The sequence below is a fragment of the Papio anubis genome, chromosome 1 (assembly GCF_008728515.1).
Source record: "Papio anubis isolate 15944 chromosome 1, Panubis1.0, whole genome shotgun sequence".
Taxonomy (NCBI): Eukaryota; Metazoa; Chordata; class Mammalia; order Primates; family Cercopithecidae; genus Papio; species Papio anubis.
In genome coordinates this window covers 29,210,729-29,226,388 of record NC_044976.1, presented here as the reverse complement: position 1 = coordinate 29,226,388, position 15,660 = coordinate 29,210,729, and the positions used below count along the sequence as shown (strand labels likewise).

Here is a 15,660-nt window from a genome sequence, read left to right as displayed (position 1 = left end):
CTGCTTTATGAAGTATCATTATTGGCCTCATTTAACCAAACAGGCTCAGAGAGGTTAAGTAACATGTCCAAAGTCACCCAGCAAATAGGCAGAGCTGAATTTGAATCCAAGACTGTCAGAACCTAAAGCTGGGCCCCCAACCCTTGCTCATGTCGCCTCTGGTCACCAGGAAAGTGAGGCCTGAGTCTGGCTAATTAGGGGAAGGAAGCTTGGGCAGAACTAATTACACTCGATTTTATTCTTGTCTTTTTGCAACATGATTAGTGCTGCACAGGGGTGCCGGGCTCCTGGCCCCCAGCCTGCTGACCTAATTTGTGTGCTTGTATCTGTTTCTGTAACTTGCCCTTTCTCCCCCCCTCATCCAACCTCTCTCTTCTTGTTTCTCTCTGCACTCTCCCCTGCTGTGTGGCCTTGGCAGTGCCACTTAACCTCTCTGGGCATTAATTGTCTCATCTGCCTGCGTGTAGTCATCCCAATTCGGCTTCCCTCATGAGGAGGTTGAGGCTTACATGAGGTAAAGACTTGGAAATAATAATAGAAATTTTAACGTAAGCTAACAGTAATCGTGGCTACATTGATTTATTCATTTTTCACTTGGTGTTCAGTCCTGTGCTCAGCCCTTTCCCACAGCAACGCTACGAGCTGCATAGTCTTATCATCATCTCCATTTTACAGTCGAGAAAACTGAGGTGCCGAGATTAAATGGCTTGCCTGACAGCCAACCGCGTAGTAAAGAGGAGCTGGTTCATTATGCTTCGCCTCTGTGCTGACCTGTTTCTCTAGGAAGGCTCATGGTGGTGTGGGGGCTGGGCACAAGGGACCCCAAACTCTGGAGTGGGCTCTAAGGGAGGATGGAGTGGGAGGGACGCACTGGCCTTCCTGAACGTGTCCCCTGCACTCAGAGTGAGTGATGAGAGGGAGGGCAGAGGTAGCCTTGGAAGTGAGGAGACTTAGCTGATATCCAGCTCATTTGGACCCTCACCCATCACAGCCCTGACGGGGTGTTCTTGGGAGGGAGGGGGCCGGGCAACCTGGGAGGTGACACCTCCTTGCCGCTGGCCCAGGGGAGCCTCCCCAGCTGCTGCTCTAAAACTCTAGGAGAGGATCGGTGGGAGTAGATGTGGAGTGAGGGGGCCCGTGGGTCACTGCTGGTCCTGGTCCCTTCTGGGTTGGGAGCCTGAGGTGCCTCTGTGGAGTGAGGCTGTGGGTGAGTTCAGGAGGGTGTGATGACTAGGGGACTGTGAGGAAAAATGGAAGGCGGGGGGCGTCAGTCCATTAGGAAGGGTGCCACGTTTCATCCCTATGTGTGTGTGCACTTGTGTGTACCCGGAAGGAAAGTGCGTGTTTGAGCGCATGTGTGAGGGGAGGGAACTCGGATGCAGGTGTTGTGGGTCTGTTAATGGCATGTGAGGTGGGTGTATGTCTGCTGGGGCGGGTTCAGTGAGGGACAAGTAGGCTGCACGCGTGTGGAGCAGGGTGTTGGGAGCGCTCGGCGTGTTGGGTCCTGTGGTCAGCCCCTTCTCCTGCAATGCTGTGAGCTGCATAGTCTCATCACCATTGTGTGCTGGTGCGTGGGTGTGGATGTTTAGTGGGCGTGGATGGCTGTGGGTGTTGCTGAGTTGATATCATGCAGGGGGTGAGGGGCAGCTGCGGGGCACAGATGTATGAATTCAGCCCTGGACGAGCAATGGGTCTGGGGGTGGCCCAGGAATGTCCAGGACAAGGGTTTCAGAGACAGAGACCTCATGCCTGAATTCTAACCTCTGCATCAGTTCCTGCATCTGTGCAATAGGGATGATAAAACCCTGGGCGGTTGTGGTGGTTAAAGGAGGCCGCATAAGTAACGTGCTCCCAGCACCTGACCTGGGGCAGGCCCTGGGCAGCAGCAGGCAGAGGTCTCTAGAGTGCCCTGGGAATGTTCAGCGGCTCCCCTGGGACCCGATGCTCAGGCCTTCATGGGCTGCTCAGGGAGCCTCCGCTGGGTGTCCCTTCCCGAGATTGGTGGTGGCCGGAAGCAGCAGGTTCCATGTTTCTGCCGGGCATGCTCGCTGTGTGTGGGGGGTGCAGCCGAGAGGAAAGGTTGTATCCGAGTTTTGAGGTTCATGTCTGAGTCAGAGGATGCACCTGCCGGAGGTGATGTCTAGGAGCGATGTGTGTTTAGGGAACATGCGTGGCCGTGGCAGTGGCTCCATGTTGTGGGCCTTGGTGAGGTGAGTGTGGTGCGTGGGGTCAGGAGAATGTGCTGAGGCTTGTCGGGGGCATCTGTGGGGTATGTGGTGAGGAGAGGAGTGTGTGTGTGGCTGTGAGTACCCTAGGGCAGGTGTATATGCAGCTAGGGGTGAAGTAGATGGGTGAGTGTGTGCTGGTGTGGGCTGGGCTATATTGCCTATAGGCTGTGGTGAGTATACAGATTGGGGTGGGCAGACATTGCACTTAATTGTGTGTGTGTGTGTGTGTCCGTTGGGGTGCATAGTACATGCATGAGAATGTACACGCATGAGGATGTTGGGCTGTTTTGTGTGTGTGTGTTTCTGCGAGTGCGCGTGTGTGTTGGGGGTGTGGAGGCTTCCTATCAGGCGTGGGGGGGTTCTGTTTACCTGGAGGGGGCACAGTGAGGGTCAAGGAGCAGCTGGCAGCGTCCTGGGGCTTTTGGATTCAGTTCTCCTTTAAGGGAATGGCATGGATAGTTATGCTCATTATGATGGATTATGCAAATGCAGAGGTCGTTTGGGGGTCAAAGGCTGCTTGTCACCCTCCTCCTCAGGCATTCTGTGACTCTTAAGGTTTTCCCTGCTGCCTCTCAGGCTCCGTTCCCCACCCCTCGTTCCTCTGTCCCCTCTGGGAGTTGCAGCTACCAGCACCCCCTCTGTAGCGTTCCTGCGAAGGCCTCACTGAGTCCCAGCGCCCATGCCTGCAGGTCCCAGGTGTCCTTGCATTAAGTTCCTGTTGAGCATCCCAGGTGGGCTCAGGGGTGACCAGGCCATTCCTCCCCCTGCCATCCCGCCTTGGGAGTGCTTGCTGTTCGGAAAGAATGTGCTCTTGGAAGCAGGTTTGGAAAATTACTGAGGTGGCCCCTTCCCCAGCCTTGCCTCATCAGCATGAGGCTAAATTAGGATGTGTGAGTTCTCCCCCTCTGCCTCCCATCCTTGCCTTCTCTCCCTCTCTCTCGTATGCCCCAGCCCACCCTCCCCGTCTCTGCCCCTCTGCCCCCTGGCCTCCCTCTGTCCTCGCCTCTCTGTCCCCGTCTCTGTCTCCACCTCCCCGCTCCCTGTCATCCTCTCCATTCCCCTGTGATCTCTCCCTCTCCTGCACCCCCCCATCCCTGTGGGGAGCTGCAGCTCCTGGTCCTTAGCATGGAGAAGATGGTCGTCATGGTAACGGTTGTCATGTCGATGGCTACTGAGCTGGGGATGAATAGTATCTAGGTGAGTGCTACCTGAGTGGAGGCTGATGGGTTTCCAGGAGGCTCGATGCTTGTCTCTGAGCTCAGAGCTGCACGGCAGGCCCAGCTCCTCCTGCCCCATACTAGTGGCTGTTTGTACCCACAGGCGTGCTGACACGCCGAGCCCTATGTAGCTGCTTTTAGGTGAGCATGTGTCAGTGTGTGTCTGTGCATGTGCTGTGTCTCTGGGGTGTGTCATTTCAAGGGTCTAAGTGGCTTGGGGGTAGGTCTTTGGATTTGTACAGGCTTTTCTTGAAGCAGGAGTTTAGGGGCTAAGTGTCACTGGTCACTGAGGAATTTTGGGGACTCCTTTGTTTTGATACCCATATTTACCTCAGTTGGGGGCTTCCAGGGACCATAGACCTCTTAGTATCCCTCCTCCCAGCTAAAGGCCTCCAAGCCACTGCCCAGCCTGCTGGGAAGGATAGAAAGACAGTGAAGACAGCCCTGGGCAGGGGCAGGAGCCAGAGCCTGGGTCCCTGCTCAGTCCCCATTCTTCTGTGTGACTTCAGGCTGCTTGCCAGAGAGCTGGAGGGAGCAGGGACTCTGGGTTGGCTGGTTCCGGTTGTGGAGGGAAGTGGTATGGGGAGCTCTAGCTCCTCCACCGTGGGTGTTTGTCTTTCTGGGCAGAGGGGAGCTGGGGAAAAGTTGGGCCTTTACTGCTCTGAGCTCCTGGAATGTCTAAAAAGGAGGAAGACCCAGCAATTCGTCACGGGAGCAATTACACTAATTGTTCCACTCCATGACTCACTGGTAGAAAGTAAATACTGATTAATTCATTACTTTGAGACTGTGTGTGTGTGTGCATTTGGTGAGGGGCACCTCCTGGCTCCCTGCCCTGGCTGGGCTGGGCAGGGCTCTGGAGCAGGTGGTTGAGGCTGGGGATATGAAGACAGGACTGAGATCCTCACTCTGGCTTTGTATCAACTCCAGAAGGGGGCCCATCAGTGGCAGGGGGTGAGAGGCTGGGCCCCAAATGCAGGGCCAGTCTAGCCCTCCCCTGCTCACACACACCCCAGGGCTCCCCACAGCCAGTCCAACATTGCAGCTGCTCAGAGACCACCTCAGACTTACTGAACCACTGAATTTAGTTTTCACAATATTCAGATGTGCAGTCAAGATGAAAAATGACCAGTTTCTAAGAGAAAGTCATCAGCCAGACACTGAAAGCCTTCTGGGATGGGGCCCCAGGCGACCTGCCCCGCCCCACCCCTGCCCTGTGAATTATTCACACGCACGCACTTTCCTTCCGGGTGCACACAAGATCTCTGTCACCCATGTGGATGTCACTCGGCCCACAAGGGCACCTGTTGCCCTTCTGGGCACACCCAGCTGCGAGTCTCAGGTGCCGAGCCCTGTGTCCGCCTCTACCTTCCCCAGGCCCAGCGCTGGCGCAGCGAGAACTTTGAGAGGCCCGTGGACCTGGAGGGCTCTGGGGACGATGACTCCTTTCCCGATGATGAACTGGATGACCTCTACTCAGGGTCGGGCTCGGGCTGTAAGTACCCCCTTCCCTACCCCTGCCTGGTGGCAGTGACCAGTCTGTATCCAGCCCCTTCTCTGCACAGCCCATGGGGGCTTGCTTCAGTGAGGCAGGGGGCGTTTACTGTATGGGTCAGACAAGTTCTTGGGCAGGATCCCCAGAACAAGAAGGGCAGAACACCCTCCTGGGGACGGAACCAGGCCTGGGAGGACCTCAGAGCCCAGGATGCCCAGCTCTCCAGGGCCCCCCGTCTGCATCTCTGTGTGTGCTATGTGGCTCTCTCTGCAGACCTTGCTTGGTTTGGGTGGTCCCATCAGGTCCAATAAGCTGTGGCCAGTGGTGGGGTTAGGGCTGTGACGAGACAGGGCAGGTGCTTCAAGTGGTGCCTGGTTTGGCTCCGCCCTGGGGAAGGGGAGCCAGGCCAGGTGGGTCTAGCAGAGTCTCGGGAGAGAAGGACGCTGGGAGCCCCACTCTGCCACATAGCAACTGTGTGCCCCTCGGTGCTCCCCCTCCCTGAGTCCCTGTGTTCTCACCTGCGGATGGTGAGAAATACGCCTTCCTCTCGGTGCCTCTAGGAGGGTTTGGGGTAGGAAGTTGGGGTCTGGCACAGAGGAGGAGCTCTCAAAACAGTAGCAAAAAGACGGTGGCTGAGACTGGGCCCAGTGAGGGCCTGGGCTGGCATCTGAGGAGATGGTACGGGGTCTGCACGCCACAGAATTGGCTCCCCACAGCCCTTGCCTCTGGTCTCCCCTCCTTAGCCCAGTCCTTTGAGCCCCTTTCAAATTATTCTTTGTAAAACCTATTTCTGTTGGGTCACATCTCTACTCGCAAAGCTCCCTGGCTCCCCTCCCTCCTGCCTGGTTCCGAGCCCAGGAGCTGGCTGTGGCTTCTCCCTCCCGCTTCGCCTGTCGCATTTCCTCCCAAGTTCCTTCACTGTCCCGGCTTTGCATCAACCAGGTTGCTCAAGCTGTTCCCCTGCTGCAAGGGCTTCTTCTCCCTCTTACTCTCTGCCTGTGCCTCTGGGGGGAAGCCCTTAGTGTACCACCCCTGCCTTGACCGTGTGGTAGGGGTGCCTTTGGGGTCTGACTCTTCCCAGAATGCCACTCCTGTGTTCCCCTGCAAGCCCCAGCAAGTTTTGCAACCAGAAGCGCCTCAGTTGCTGCTGCCTGGTTTAAACCTCATAGAAGCTGTAGGTCGGGTGGGCAGGAATAGTCATGGAAGGCTTCCTGGGAGAGGCGGCCCCCAGAATTTTTGACTTGGCAGAGAGAAGTTGGGGAACATCAGCAACTGGCCACCTCTGGCCAGGCTGTGCCTTCCTCCTTTCTCTCATCTTTTCTGGGAAAATGGGGCAAAGAGAGGGGGTTGGGAGACCTAATCTTGACGGCCATTGCTTACCTGGGATCCTCATGCCCCTCACAACCACCCAGCTCCCTAGCTCTCTCCCTCTCCCCCACCCCCTCAGACTTCGAGCAGGAGTCGGGCATTGAGACAGCCATGCGCTTCAGCCCAGATGTGGCCCTGGCGGTGTCCACCACCCCTGCGGTGCTGCCCACCACGAACATCCAGCCTGTGGGCACACCATTTGAAGAGCTCCCCTCTGAGCGCCCCACCCCAGAGCCAGCCACCAGCCCCCTGGTGGTGACAGAAGTCCCGGAAGAGCCCAGCCAGAGAGCCACCACCATCTCCACTACCACGGCTACCACTGCTGCCACAACAACGGGGGCCCCGACTGTGGCCACAGTGCCTGCCACAGTGGCCACCGCCGCCCCCAGCACCCCTGCAGCACCCCCTTTTACGGCCACCACTGCTGTTGTAAGGACCACCGGCGTACGGAGGCTTCTGCCTCTTCCACTGACCACGGTAGCCACGGCACGGGCCACTACCCCTGAGGCGCCCTCACCCCCTACCACGGCAGCTGTCTTGGACACTGAGGCCCCAACACCCAGGCTGGTCAGCACAGCTACCTCCCGGCCAAGAGCCCTTCCCAGGCCGGCCACCACCCAGGAGCCTGACATCCCTGAGAGGAGCACCCTGCCCCTGGGGACCACTGCCCCTGGACCCACAGAGGTGGCTCAGGTGAGGGTGTTGAGAAGGGACAGGGAGGAGGGCAGAGGAGGGTGGGTCAGGGGAGGGATGAGGAGGATGGAGCTGGACAGGACTGAGGACCAGGAGGCTATAGAGATGAGCCAGACAAAGTGGGGGCAAGGGGCAGGACCAAGGGACAGAGATCAGATGGGGAGGGAAGAGGGACAGAAAACGAGGGCTGGGGTGGTTGGATCCTAATGGGATGGGCCATTGGTGGGGAAGGAATTGGGTGAAAATGTGCATTGGTGACAAGGCAGGCCAGGCGGAGTGTTTCGGTTGAGAGCATTAACTCGGCAGTCTGGTAGCTGGATCAGAATCCTTCCGCTGCCACTTCCTCGTCATGGGGCCTCAGGCCAGTCCCTGATCCTTTCTATACCTCCTATTCCTCATCTACGGAAAGGAGAAAACAATAGAATGTGTATCATTTCATTGTGAGCATGAAGTCTCCTGACATCCACAGTGCTTAGAACAGCGCCTGGTGATGGTGCAGCCAGTAGGTTCTCAGCTGCTGTCCTCATCACGGTTGTTAATACCATGGGTCTGAGGGTGGTTAAGAGCCGGCTGTATGAGAATGCATCACTTGCCTTGTGGAGGGCTGCCTGGGTGTGGCTCAGTGCTCAGCACTTTACCTGTGTTAGCCCCAGCCCTCATGCCCACCCCACGGGCAACACTGTGGTCATCTCACCTTACAGACGAGCAACTGCTGGCGCACAGGGAGGTGAAGCCACTTCCCAAGGCTCTGCAGCCAGCAGTGGCAGTCAGGATTTGAACCCAGGCAGTTGGCGCCAGAGCCGGGCAGTCTCACAGGGCTAGGGCTGCATGTGTGTGCATTTGGGATATTCTGGATGGGGCAGGGGAATTGACGGGAAGAGGATGAAGATGTCAGGAATGCCAGGGATGGATGAATCCTAAAGACATGAGAGAGGTGGTCTGGTCCCTGCTGTGTGCACTGAGTAAGATGGAGAGGTGGGAACATGGACTGGGTGCCAGAGCCCTCTGCAGCTGGCCTCACTGAGGAGGGCCCTTGGGCCGTGGAGCTGCCTTGGGGCCAGTGTCTGTCCCTCCGATTCCCCAGCCAGCTGCAGCAGGGTGCAGGCCCTTCCCTCGCCTCAAGCAGCTGGGGCAGCCTGGTGTTTTCCCTTTCACACAGCTGGAAGGGGAAACAATGACAGGGTACGGAACTCAGGAGAAGGTGCACAGAGCCCAGGTTGCTGGAGGAGCCACTGTGCACACTGTGTACACTGGGGCACTGCTGCAGCCTCTCTTCAGCCTGGACACCAGGCTTGCCTTTCCATGCCCACCTTTGAAGTAGCGACATCCCTGCTCCAAATGGCTCCCACGGCCCCCACTTTGGTTTCATGATTCCCGGCTCTGATCCTGCCTCTGAGTGGTGGGAGTCCTAGAGATTGTCAGTCACTGAGCTGGTTTCCAGGACACCTGCCCCTGAGGCCATCATGCTCTGCAGGTTTTGCTCTTGGACTGGCCTCCAGGCTACAGGATGCTCCCCTGCCTTAGGCATGGACCCGGACCAGGCCCACATCCATAGCAGCTGCACCCAGCAGTTCCCAAACATCTCGACAGAAATCCCCCGAGAATTGTTACTAAGACTGCTGGAGGGGACATGATGGGGACAGGATGTGGCCAGAGCAAGAACAGAGGCAGTGTGGTAGTGGTTAGAAACACAGACTCTGGAGGCAGATAGATCTGGATTTTAGTTCTGTCCCCCACTTACTAGTTGTGTGTCCTTGGGCAGGTCATTTACGCTCTGAGCTGACTTCCTGCTGTGTAAACTGGGGACATTATTACACTCCTTCGTGGGGATAGTGAGTAGCACAGCGCCTGGTGTGTAGGGAGTGCGAAGTGTTAGCCCCCCCAGGGCAGTAGGATGGTGGTGGGGGGTTATGCATGCATGTGTGGTTGTCCTGGGCTCATGCCACCCTCTCTGCAGACCCCAACTCCAGAGACCTTCCTGACCACAATCCGGGATGAGCCAGAGGTGCCGGTGAGTGGGGGGCCCAGCGGAGACTTTGAGCTGCCAGAAGAAGAGACCACACAACCAGACACAGCCAATGAGGTGGTAGCTGTGGGAGGGGCTGCGGCCAAGCCATCATCTCCACCTGGGACACTGCCCAAGGGTGCCCGCCCGGGCCCTGGCCTCCTGGACAATGCCATCGACTCGGGCAGCTCAGCTGCTCAGCTGCCTCAGAAGAGTATCCTGGAGCGGAAGGAGGTGCTCGTAGGTGAGGATTGGGGTCTGGGCCAAGGGGAGCCTGGGAGGATCCCAGAGTGAGGCACCTGGCTGGGCCTCAGTTTGCCTCTAGGAACCCAGAAAGAAGATCAGGGCGTGGTTTCCTAGGAGCCAGATAGGAAGGAAACCTGAGAACTCAACCCCCCAGGACCTGCCTTCTGGCTCCTCCCAACCTTTCTCCTTCCCAATATCCAACCCTGACTTCATGTCCATCTCTAGGTCTTTCCTCAGTGCCCTCTGACCCCTCCGTGGACTCTGACTTTGATCCCTGCTTTCCTGGGCCACACTGGCTGACCCCCTGGGACCTCACTTCCTAGATGCTAACCTCTGACCCATCCTTCAGCTTGACCTTCCCCAATTTTTGACCCCAGTCCCTGTGGACCTGCCCTGGCTGCATCTAGGGAGTCTCTGGACTCCTGGTTCAAATTCTGGCTTTGCACTCAAGGCAAGGTACTTCACCTCTCCAACCTTCCTTCTCTTCATGGGTAGAATGGGGATAGTCATTTTGCCCTTAATCAATTCTAAGAGGTACATCTGTTCACATGTTAACTCTTCTGTAATTGGGGTATGTCATATTTAGTTAGCAGAGTTTTTTCTTTCCTAGCAGTTATAAAATACTGGGGCATCTTATGACTGATGGCATTTTAAATTTGATGAAGCCCTCAGATAACCCCTCCCTCATAGGGCTGGTGTGAGGCTTCAGTGAGTTAGTGTGTTGGGCAATTAGAATGCAGCCAGTGAAGGCCTATAGTGGTACCCAGTGCTGGTAGTAGTAGTATTGTCTCCATCTTCACTCCAACTCAGATCCAGGACTCCCAGCCCACTCCATACCCTGGCCCCCACCCCTGAGGACCCTTTGCCCTGGTTGTACCCGGCCTCTGGGCCTTGACCTCTGCCCTCTTCCTCCACAGCTGTGATTGTGGGCGGGGTGGTGGGCGCCCTCTTTGCCGCCTTCTTGGTCACACTGCTCATCTATCGCATGAAGAAAAAGGATGAGGGCAGCTACACGCTGGAGGAACCCAAGCAGGCGAGCGTCACATACCAGAAGCCTGACAAGCAGGAGGAGTTCTATGCCTAGTGGAGCCACAGTGCCTCCCTGCAGCCTCAACACCACCCTGCCGTCCAGTCCCCAGCCTGGCCTCACCAGCCCAAGCCTGGGACTGGGCCTGGAACCTGGCCCCAGTTCTTCTCTGCCCTCCCTCCCAAGGTCTGCCCAGGCTGCCAGCCTCACACAGATCTTCCCCGAGGAAGAGGGGCTACTGCCATCTGCCCCAGACTGTGCCCTTATGAGCTCATCTCTTGTTCCCCTCATCCCTGCCACCAGTCTGGGGCTTCAGGACCTCATGTCAGATGGATGAGAGGAAGAAAGCTCCTGATTGGCTGGTGGTGGAAGAAAGGGTGGGGCTTGAGATAGGCCTGAGCCCCAACTTGGCACCCACAGGGCTCACTGAGATCTCCTTTTTGGGGCAGAGAGGCACTCAGACTGATTTCCAGGACAAACATTTGGTAAACACAGCCCTTGAAATCATCTAGACACTCACTGCAACCTCTTGCTCCTATCCCAGGGCCTCTCTCTGCCTGGGTGAGAGGGTATCCCTTGTCACCAGCCTGTTTTGTCCTGGTCTCTCTGGGGTTGTTGAATCTCTCCTCTTGCCTGCCAAGTACACATGTACCCCAGACTTCATTTCTTTCTGCATCTTCCTCCAAGAAACAGCTTCCTGAGGGTGCTGGGGCAGCCACTGGTGAGGAGGGGCTGCTCTGATGTCCCTCCTATGAGGGGACTCTGCACAGACACCATTGCCCACACTGTCACACATATTTTCATGCAGTCACACACAAGACAAAAGCATGCAATGACAAAACCATACGCAATCCTGACTGCCCAGCCAATCAAGACATATCACAGAACACACACATCCTTCCAAGAATGTTTATCCTCATGCATCACTTACATACCCCCAGTCACTGCAATGCAAGTCACTAGTCATGGTCACATGATAGTGACAGTGTGGCCTCCTCCTACCCCCAGTACACCCACCCTCTGGCACCACACACATTGTCTCCAGCTTTCAGGCTCACTGGGGAGGGTGGAATCGAGCCGGAACAATCAGCCCATATTGGGTCCCCCTAAGTTGCCCCGTCATACTCAGTTCCATGCCATGGTGCCCACACCAACCATGCAGCCACCAACCCCAGCCAGTGTCAGACACAATTCCATGTGGATGCACAGTCTCACTCCACATGACCTGCTCTCAATGCTGGAGGGAAACAGGCAGGCCCTTGCCTTTCTTGGAAAAAGTGTGGGGCCACAGCCCTTTCAGGGCATTGCACACAGGTGGGCCTGGCCTCACTCCTACCTTCTTCCTCCCCACTGCAGTTGGCAAAGGGGGAGGTTTGGGGCCAGACCCCCACTGGCTGGCAGCCTGGGGGCTCCTCTAAGGCTGAGGAAGGAAATTTGGCCCCAGGTTGTTGGGGGGTCTTGGGTCTCCCAGGACAGAAGGCCCAGGGCAGGGAGGGGGCATGTGGTTGGGCTCCTTTCTCTCCCTGTGTCCCCTTCCTGCTCTGAGCTAGGGGGCTGACTCTGCCTCCCAGGACACAAGTCTCCAAAGTGCCTGTGAGGGCGGGCCCTCCGCACCCTCTGCCCTCTGCCTGGCCAGGCCAACCTCAGCCCACCTGCCCAGAGGCCCTCCCTGTGGGCACCCCCTCACCTATTTGGCCAGACAGTTCTGGCTGCAGCTTCAGGGGCCATGGCTGGAAGCAGCCCCTGCAAATCCCTCAGGCCCTGAGGTCAGGGTTTGAGGGATGAGACCAGGTGATAGTGGGGGAGGGGTTACTTCCTTTGTTACCTAGCAAGTAGGGCTATTTCCATCGGTATTTTAAATGTGGGGTCACAGATCTTCGGGGGAGGGCATGCTTGGCAGGGGGCCTCTTGGAGCCAAAGGGATGTGGTGTGAGTTGTGACTGGCTGGCACTCACTCCCACCCCTCACCCACAGCCCAGATTCAAGTCAGGAAGGCAGGTTTTATTTCAGGGCCCTTTGCAAGATGCCCTGGCAGCAGATTTCTGCAGGATGAGGGGTAGCAGTGTGTAGGCAGTGAGGGTGAGGTTCCGGGGGCTGTCCCACAGCCTGTCTTTTCCAGGCTGGGCTCCATCTTCCAGTCCCAAAACCCTCCTTCACAGGGCCCAGAGGCTTGTGAGGAAGCCAGGTAGACCCCGCCTTAGAAGAGTGGGCATGGGGGGCCCCCAATATCTGGAGGGGGTGGGTTGGCCTCAGTCATTTTTGGAGCAGAAGGGCTGGGTCCTGGGGCCAGAGACCACAAGGCTCAGCCTCCCTACCCTGCTCCCTGGGGTGCTGCTGTCTTGGAGACCACAGCTCTGGTGAGACGGCCTGGGCAGGCCAAGGCTGAGAAACCAGGGAGGATAGAGGAGAAAAGGGCTTGGGCCACCAGCCCCAGAAGGCGCCGGACCTTGGGTGGGAGACCCACCAGTTGGTGTAGGTTCTCTGTAGGGCTGGAGCCCATGGTGGGGGTGGCCCCAGCAGACCTGGCTCCTCACATCCCAGGGGTTGGCTTCTGATTTGCGGCTTGGGCTCCTGGCACTGGCTTCTCTTCTCTGTGTCCTTAGCATTTGGAGAGAAGAGGCCAGGGGCCTTGTTCATGGAGCCCTGGACCCAAGGCAGATGTCCAGGCTTTATCCTCGTGAGGTCGAAGAGTCTGACCAGCCCAAATCTGCCCTGGCCAGCCTGACCAGGGCAAGGCAGTACGAGAGAGTTCAGTGAGGACTAGCTAGGGTTCTCCAAGGTGCAATGCCGAGGCAGGGCCCTCATGTACCCCTACCCCTGCCTGTGATGGGGTGTTCTGAGGGGCTTTGGCATTTGCTGGAAGCACAGTGAGTTCCAAATGAGAGGAAGCTTGTGTGGCTTGAGAGCCTTTGGGGCCTTGGCTGCCAGAGCACGAGGCAGGCCAGGACGTGGAGAGCCCAGGCCTTGTCTCTAGGAGGCCAGATGGGGCCTTGCCTGAAAGGCTGATCCCCTTGATTGCTGGAGGTGTGTGGGTGGCAACCAGGGCTGGGCAGGGCTTAGGGTGTGTGGACCAAACCCCTCTAGGGTTGGCAAAGCTGCCTGTCAGGCCTCCAGGTGGGGGCCCTTGGACGCAGGGAGCAGACCCTCTGCCTCGCAGGGCAGGAGTAGCTGCCTCCTGGGTTCTCTGGATTTCTTCTCCCAACAACTACAACCCTGGACTTGCCTCCCCAGGCCTCTTGCCTGTAAATAGAAGCCCACAAACTGTACAGATTTTCAGAGGCATCGAGACTGGGCCCCGGGAGTTGCCATCTGAGAGCCGATGGCCCCAGCATCCCCCAGGTGCCTGCCTGGCACCACAGTGACCCTGGCCTCAGCGTGGCAAATGCATGTAAATATTTTTCGTAGGCGGCGTGGCTCCAGAGAGCCCCCTGAAGACAGTGTCCCTCCCTCTGGTGAGTCCTTTCTCCTGTACAGAACTGGCCGGGGGTGGGTGGGAGTCTGCCGTTCCCTCCCCCAGGCCTTCCCTGCCCCTTCTCTCCCCTGTAACCTGTTTATTAACTGTACCTGTCCTGAGTTCATGGCCAAAACCTTAAATAAGGAAAAAGACAGTGGAAAAAAGAGACCAAGGCGCCTGCCCCGCTGCGGGTACTCACCTGTTCCAGCCTTGTGAAGGAACTGGTTTTGTTTTTGTTTTTGTTTTTTTTGGTTTTTGTTTTTTGTTTTTTAACACTTCCCGTGCTGTGCCCATTTATAAGAGGAAATAAAATTAAGCTGAAATGTTGTGCTGTGTCCAGAGTATGAGATAAATACGGTTATTTGGGGAGGGCAGCCCATGGCTGCATCCTGGGCCCCAGCCATCTTCCCCCATCAAAGAAATTGAGAACCAAGCAGGGAAAATTGACTAACAGCCCCTCGTGGGAACCATTATGGTCAAAGCTGCTGTTGGTTGAGAGTGTCCAGGAAACCACGGAGCCGCTGCGGTGAGGCTGGGGTGGGGGCTGTGGTTGGGAGGGGCCAAGCAGTGGTGAGAGGGGCCTGTGGTTCACCCCCAGGGGAAAAACTCTGGCTTTAGGCCACAGAGGAAATTTTGGGGCCACAGGATACCAGGATCAGAGCAGCCGAGATGAGACAAGATGGCTTTGAAGTCTGAAGTCTGTTTTCAAATCCAGGTGTTGACATTTCCTAGCGCTGACTCTGGACAAGCCACTTGACCTTTGTGAGTCTTAGTTTCCCCATCTGTCAAATGGGGTCAGAATACCCTCTGCGTGGAGTGCTGTGAAGACTGCATGAGCTAGAATGCTCTGCACGGCACCTGCCACAGTCGGCGCGTAGCTCACAGGTGCTCTGATGATGGCGTTGGAACAGAATAGAATCTCCGGATGGGAGAATGTGACCCAGAATCACATGTCAGCTCCTGACACCTGGGGTTATAGAGCTGGGCAGGCCTCAAAGCCAGCCTTGGGGCCCTCCTTGGTGTAGAAATCCCTTTTCCAGCCCCTACTTGGCATAACTCCTGTCCCAGCCAGCTGGGTGTGTCCTGAGGGCCAGCGGGCCACTCTGCCTATTTTGAAGTACTTCCTAATTTCAGCTGAAATCTATCTCTCCAGTGTTGCCCATCTCCAGCGCTCGTACGCTCTGGGGGCACACGGGATTGTTCTGCCCCTTGCAATGGGACAGCCCCCAGGTATGGGTGTAACAGTCGCAAAATTCCCTCCTTCAAGGGAAAGCTCTACATGTCCTACAAATATTTCTTCTAGAAATGTCTTCCTCTTGGCCAGGCGTGGTGACTCAAGCTTGTAATCCCAGCACTTTCGGTGGCCGAGGCGGCTGGATCATTTGAGGTCAGGAGTTCGAGACCAGCCTGGTCAACATGGTGAAACCTCATCTCTACTAAAATTACAAAACTTAGCTGGGCTTGGTGGCGGGTGCCTGTAATCCCAGCTACTTGAGAGACTGAGGCAGGAGAATCGCTTGAACACAGGATTCAGAGGTTGCAGTGAGCCTGGATTTCATCACTGCACTCCAGTCTGGGTGACAGAGTGAGAGACCCTGTCTCAAAAAAAAAAAAAAAAAAAGAATTTTCTTCTTCGTAATATGTGATAGCCAGGGTGCTGTTGGCCCTGGGAGTGGTTGGAGCCTAAGGCCTATGGCTCTGGTACACCGTCCTACCCATCCCTCCCTCCTTCCAGTAAAGTTTCTGTGCCTGGCTCTGTGCTTGGAACTGGGAGCCGAGGGGTCCCCATGACAGCTCCGGCCTCTCTGCCTAGAGCATGTACAGTCTATCCGGGAGATGGCTGATAACCAGAGTCTTGTGACTGTGATGACACTGGTCTTTGGTGGGGGAGGGTCATTCTTCCTCAACGGCCACCTCCAAGCCCCCC

At 56.7% G+C, this 15,660-nt stretch overlaps 2 protein-coding genes across 2 annotated transcripts; both read left to right on the top strand.

Annotated features, from left to right (window-relative positions):
• The first annotated feature begins 3,305 nt into the window (after positions 1-3,305).
• On the top strand, positions 3,306-14,060 carry SDC3 (syndecan 3). The gene is made up of 4 exons (XM_009203364.4): positions 3,306-4,940; positions 6,388-7,001; positions 8,959-9,250; positions 10,170-14,060. The coding sequence occupies exons 1-4, from the start codon at positions 4,622-4,624 to the stop codon at positions 10,334-10,336; spliced, it is 1,392 nt and encodes a 463-aa protein (XP_009201628.2). The 5' UTR covers positions 3,306-4,621; the 3' UTR covers positions 10,337-14,060.
• LOC108586076 lies at positions 10,777-14,060 on the top strand. Its single transcript, XM_017959011.2, has one exon. It carries the CDS (start codon positions 10,926-10,928, stop codon positions 11,835-11,837), a length of 912 nt encoding a protein of 303 aa, XP_017814500.2. The 5' UTR covers positions 10,777-10,925; the 3' UTR covers positions 11,838-14,060.
• Positions 14,061-15,660: the final 1,600 nt, after the last annotated feature.

Bases quoted from the DNA above. Each gene is read 5' to 3' on its own strand.
- SDC3 (XM_009203364.4), top strand. From the start codon at position 4,622: ATGGGGCCCCAGGCGACCTGCCCCGCCCCACCCCTGCCCTGTGAATTA. The intron at 4,941-6,387 runs GTAAGTACCCCC...CCACCCCCTCAG, and splicing joins CTCAGGGTCGGGCTCGGGCT to ACTTCGAGCAGGAGTCGGGC. The intron at 7,002-8,958 runs GTGAGGGTGTTG...CCCTCTCTGCAG, and splicing joins GACCCACAGAGGTGGCTCAG to ACCCCAACTCCAGAGACCTT.
- LOC108586076 (XM_017959011.2), top strand. From the start codon at position 10,926: ATGTACCCCAGACTTCATTTCTTTCTGCATCTTCCTCCAAGAAACAGC.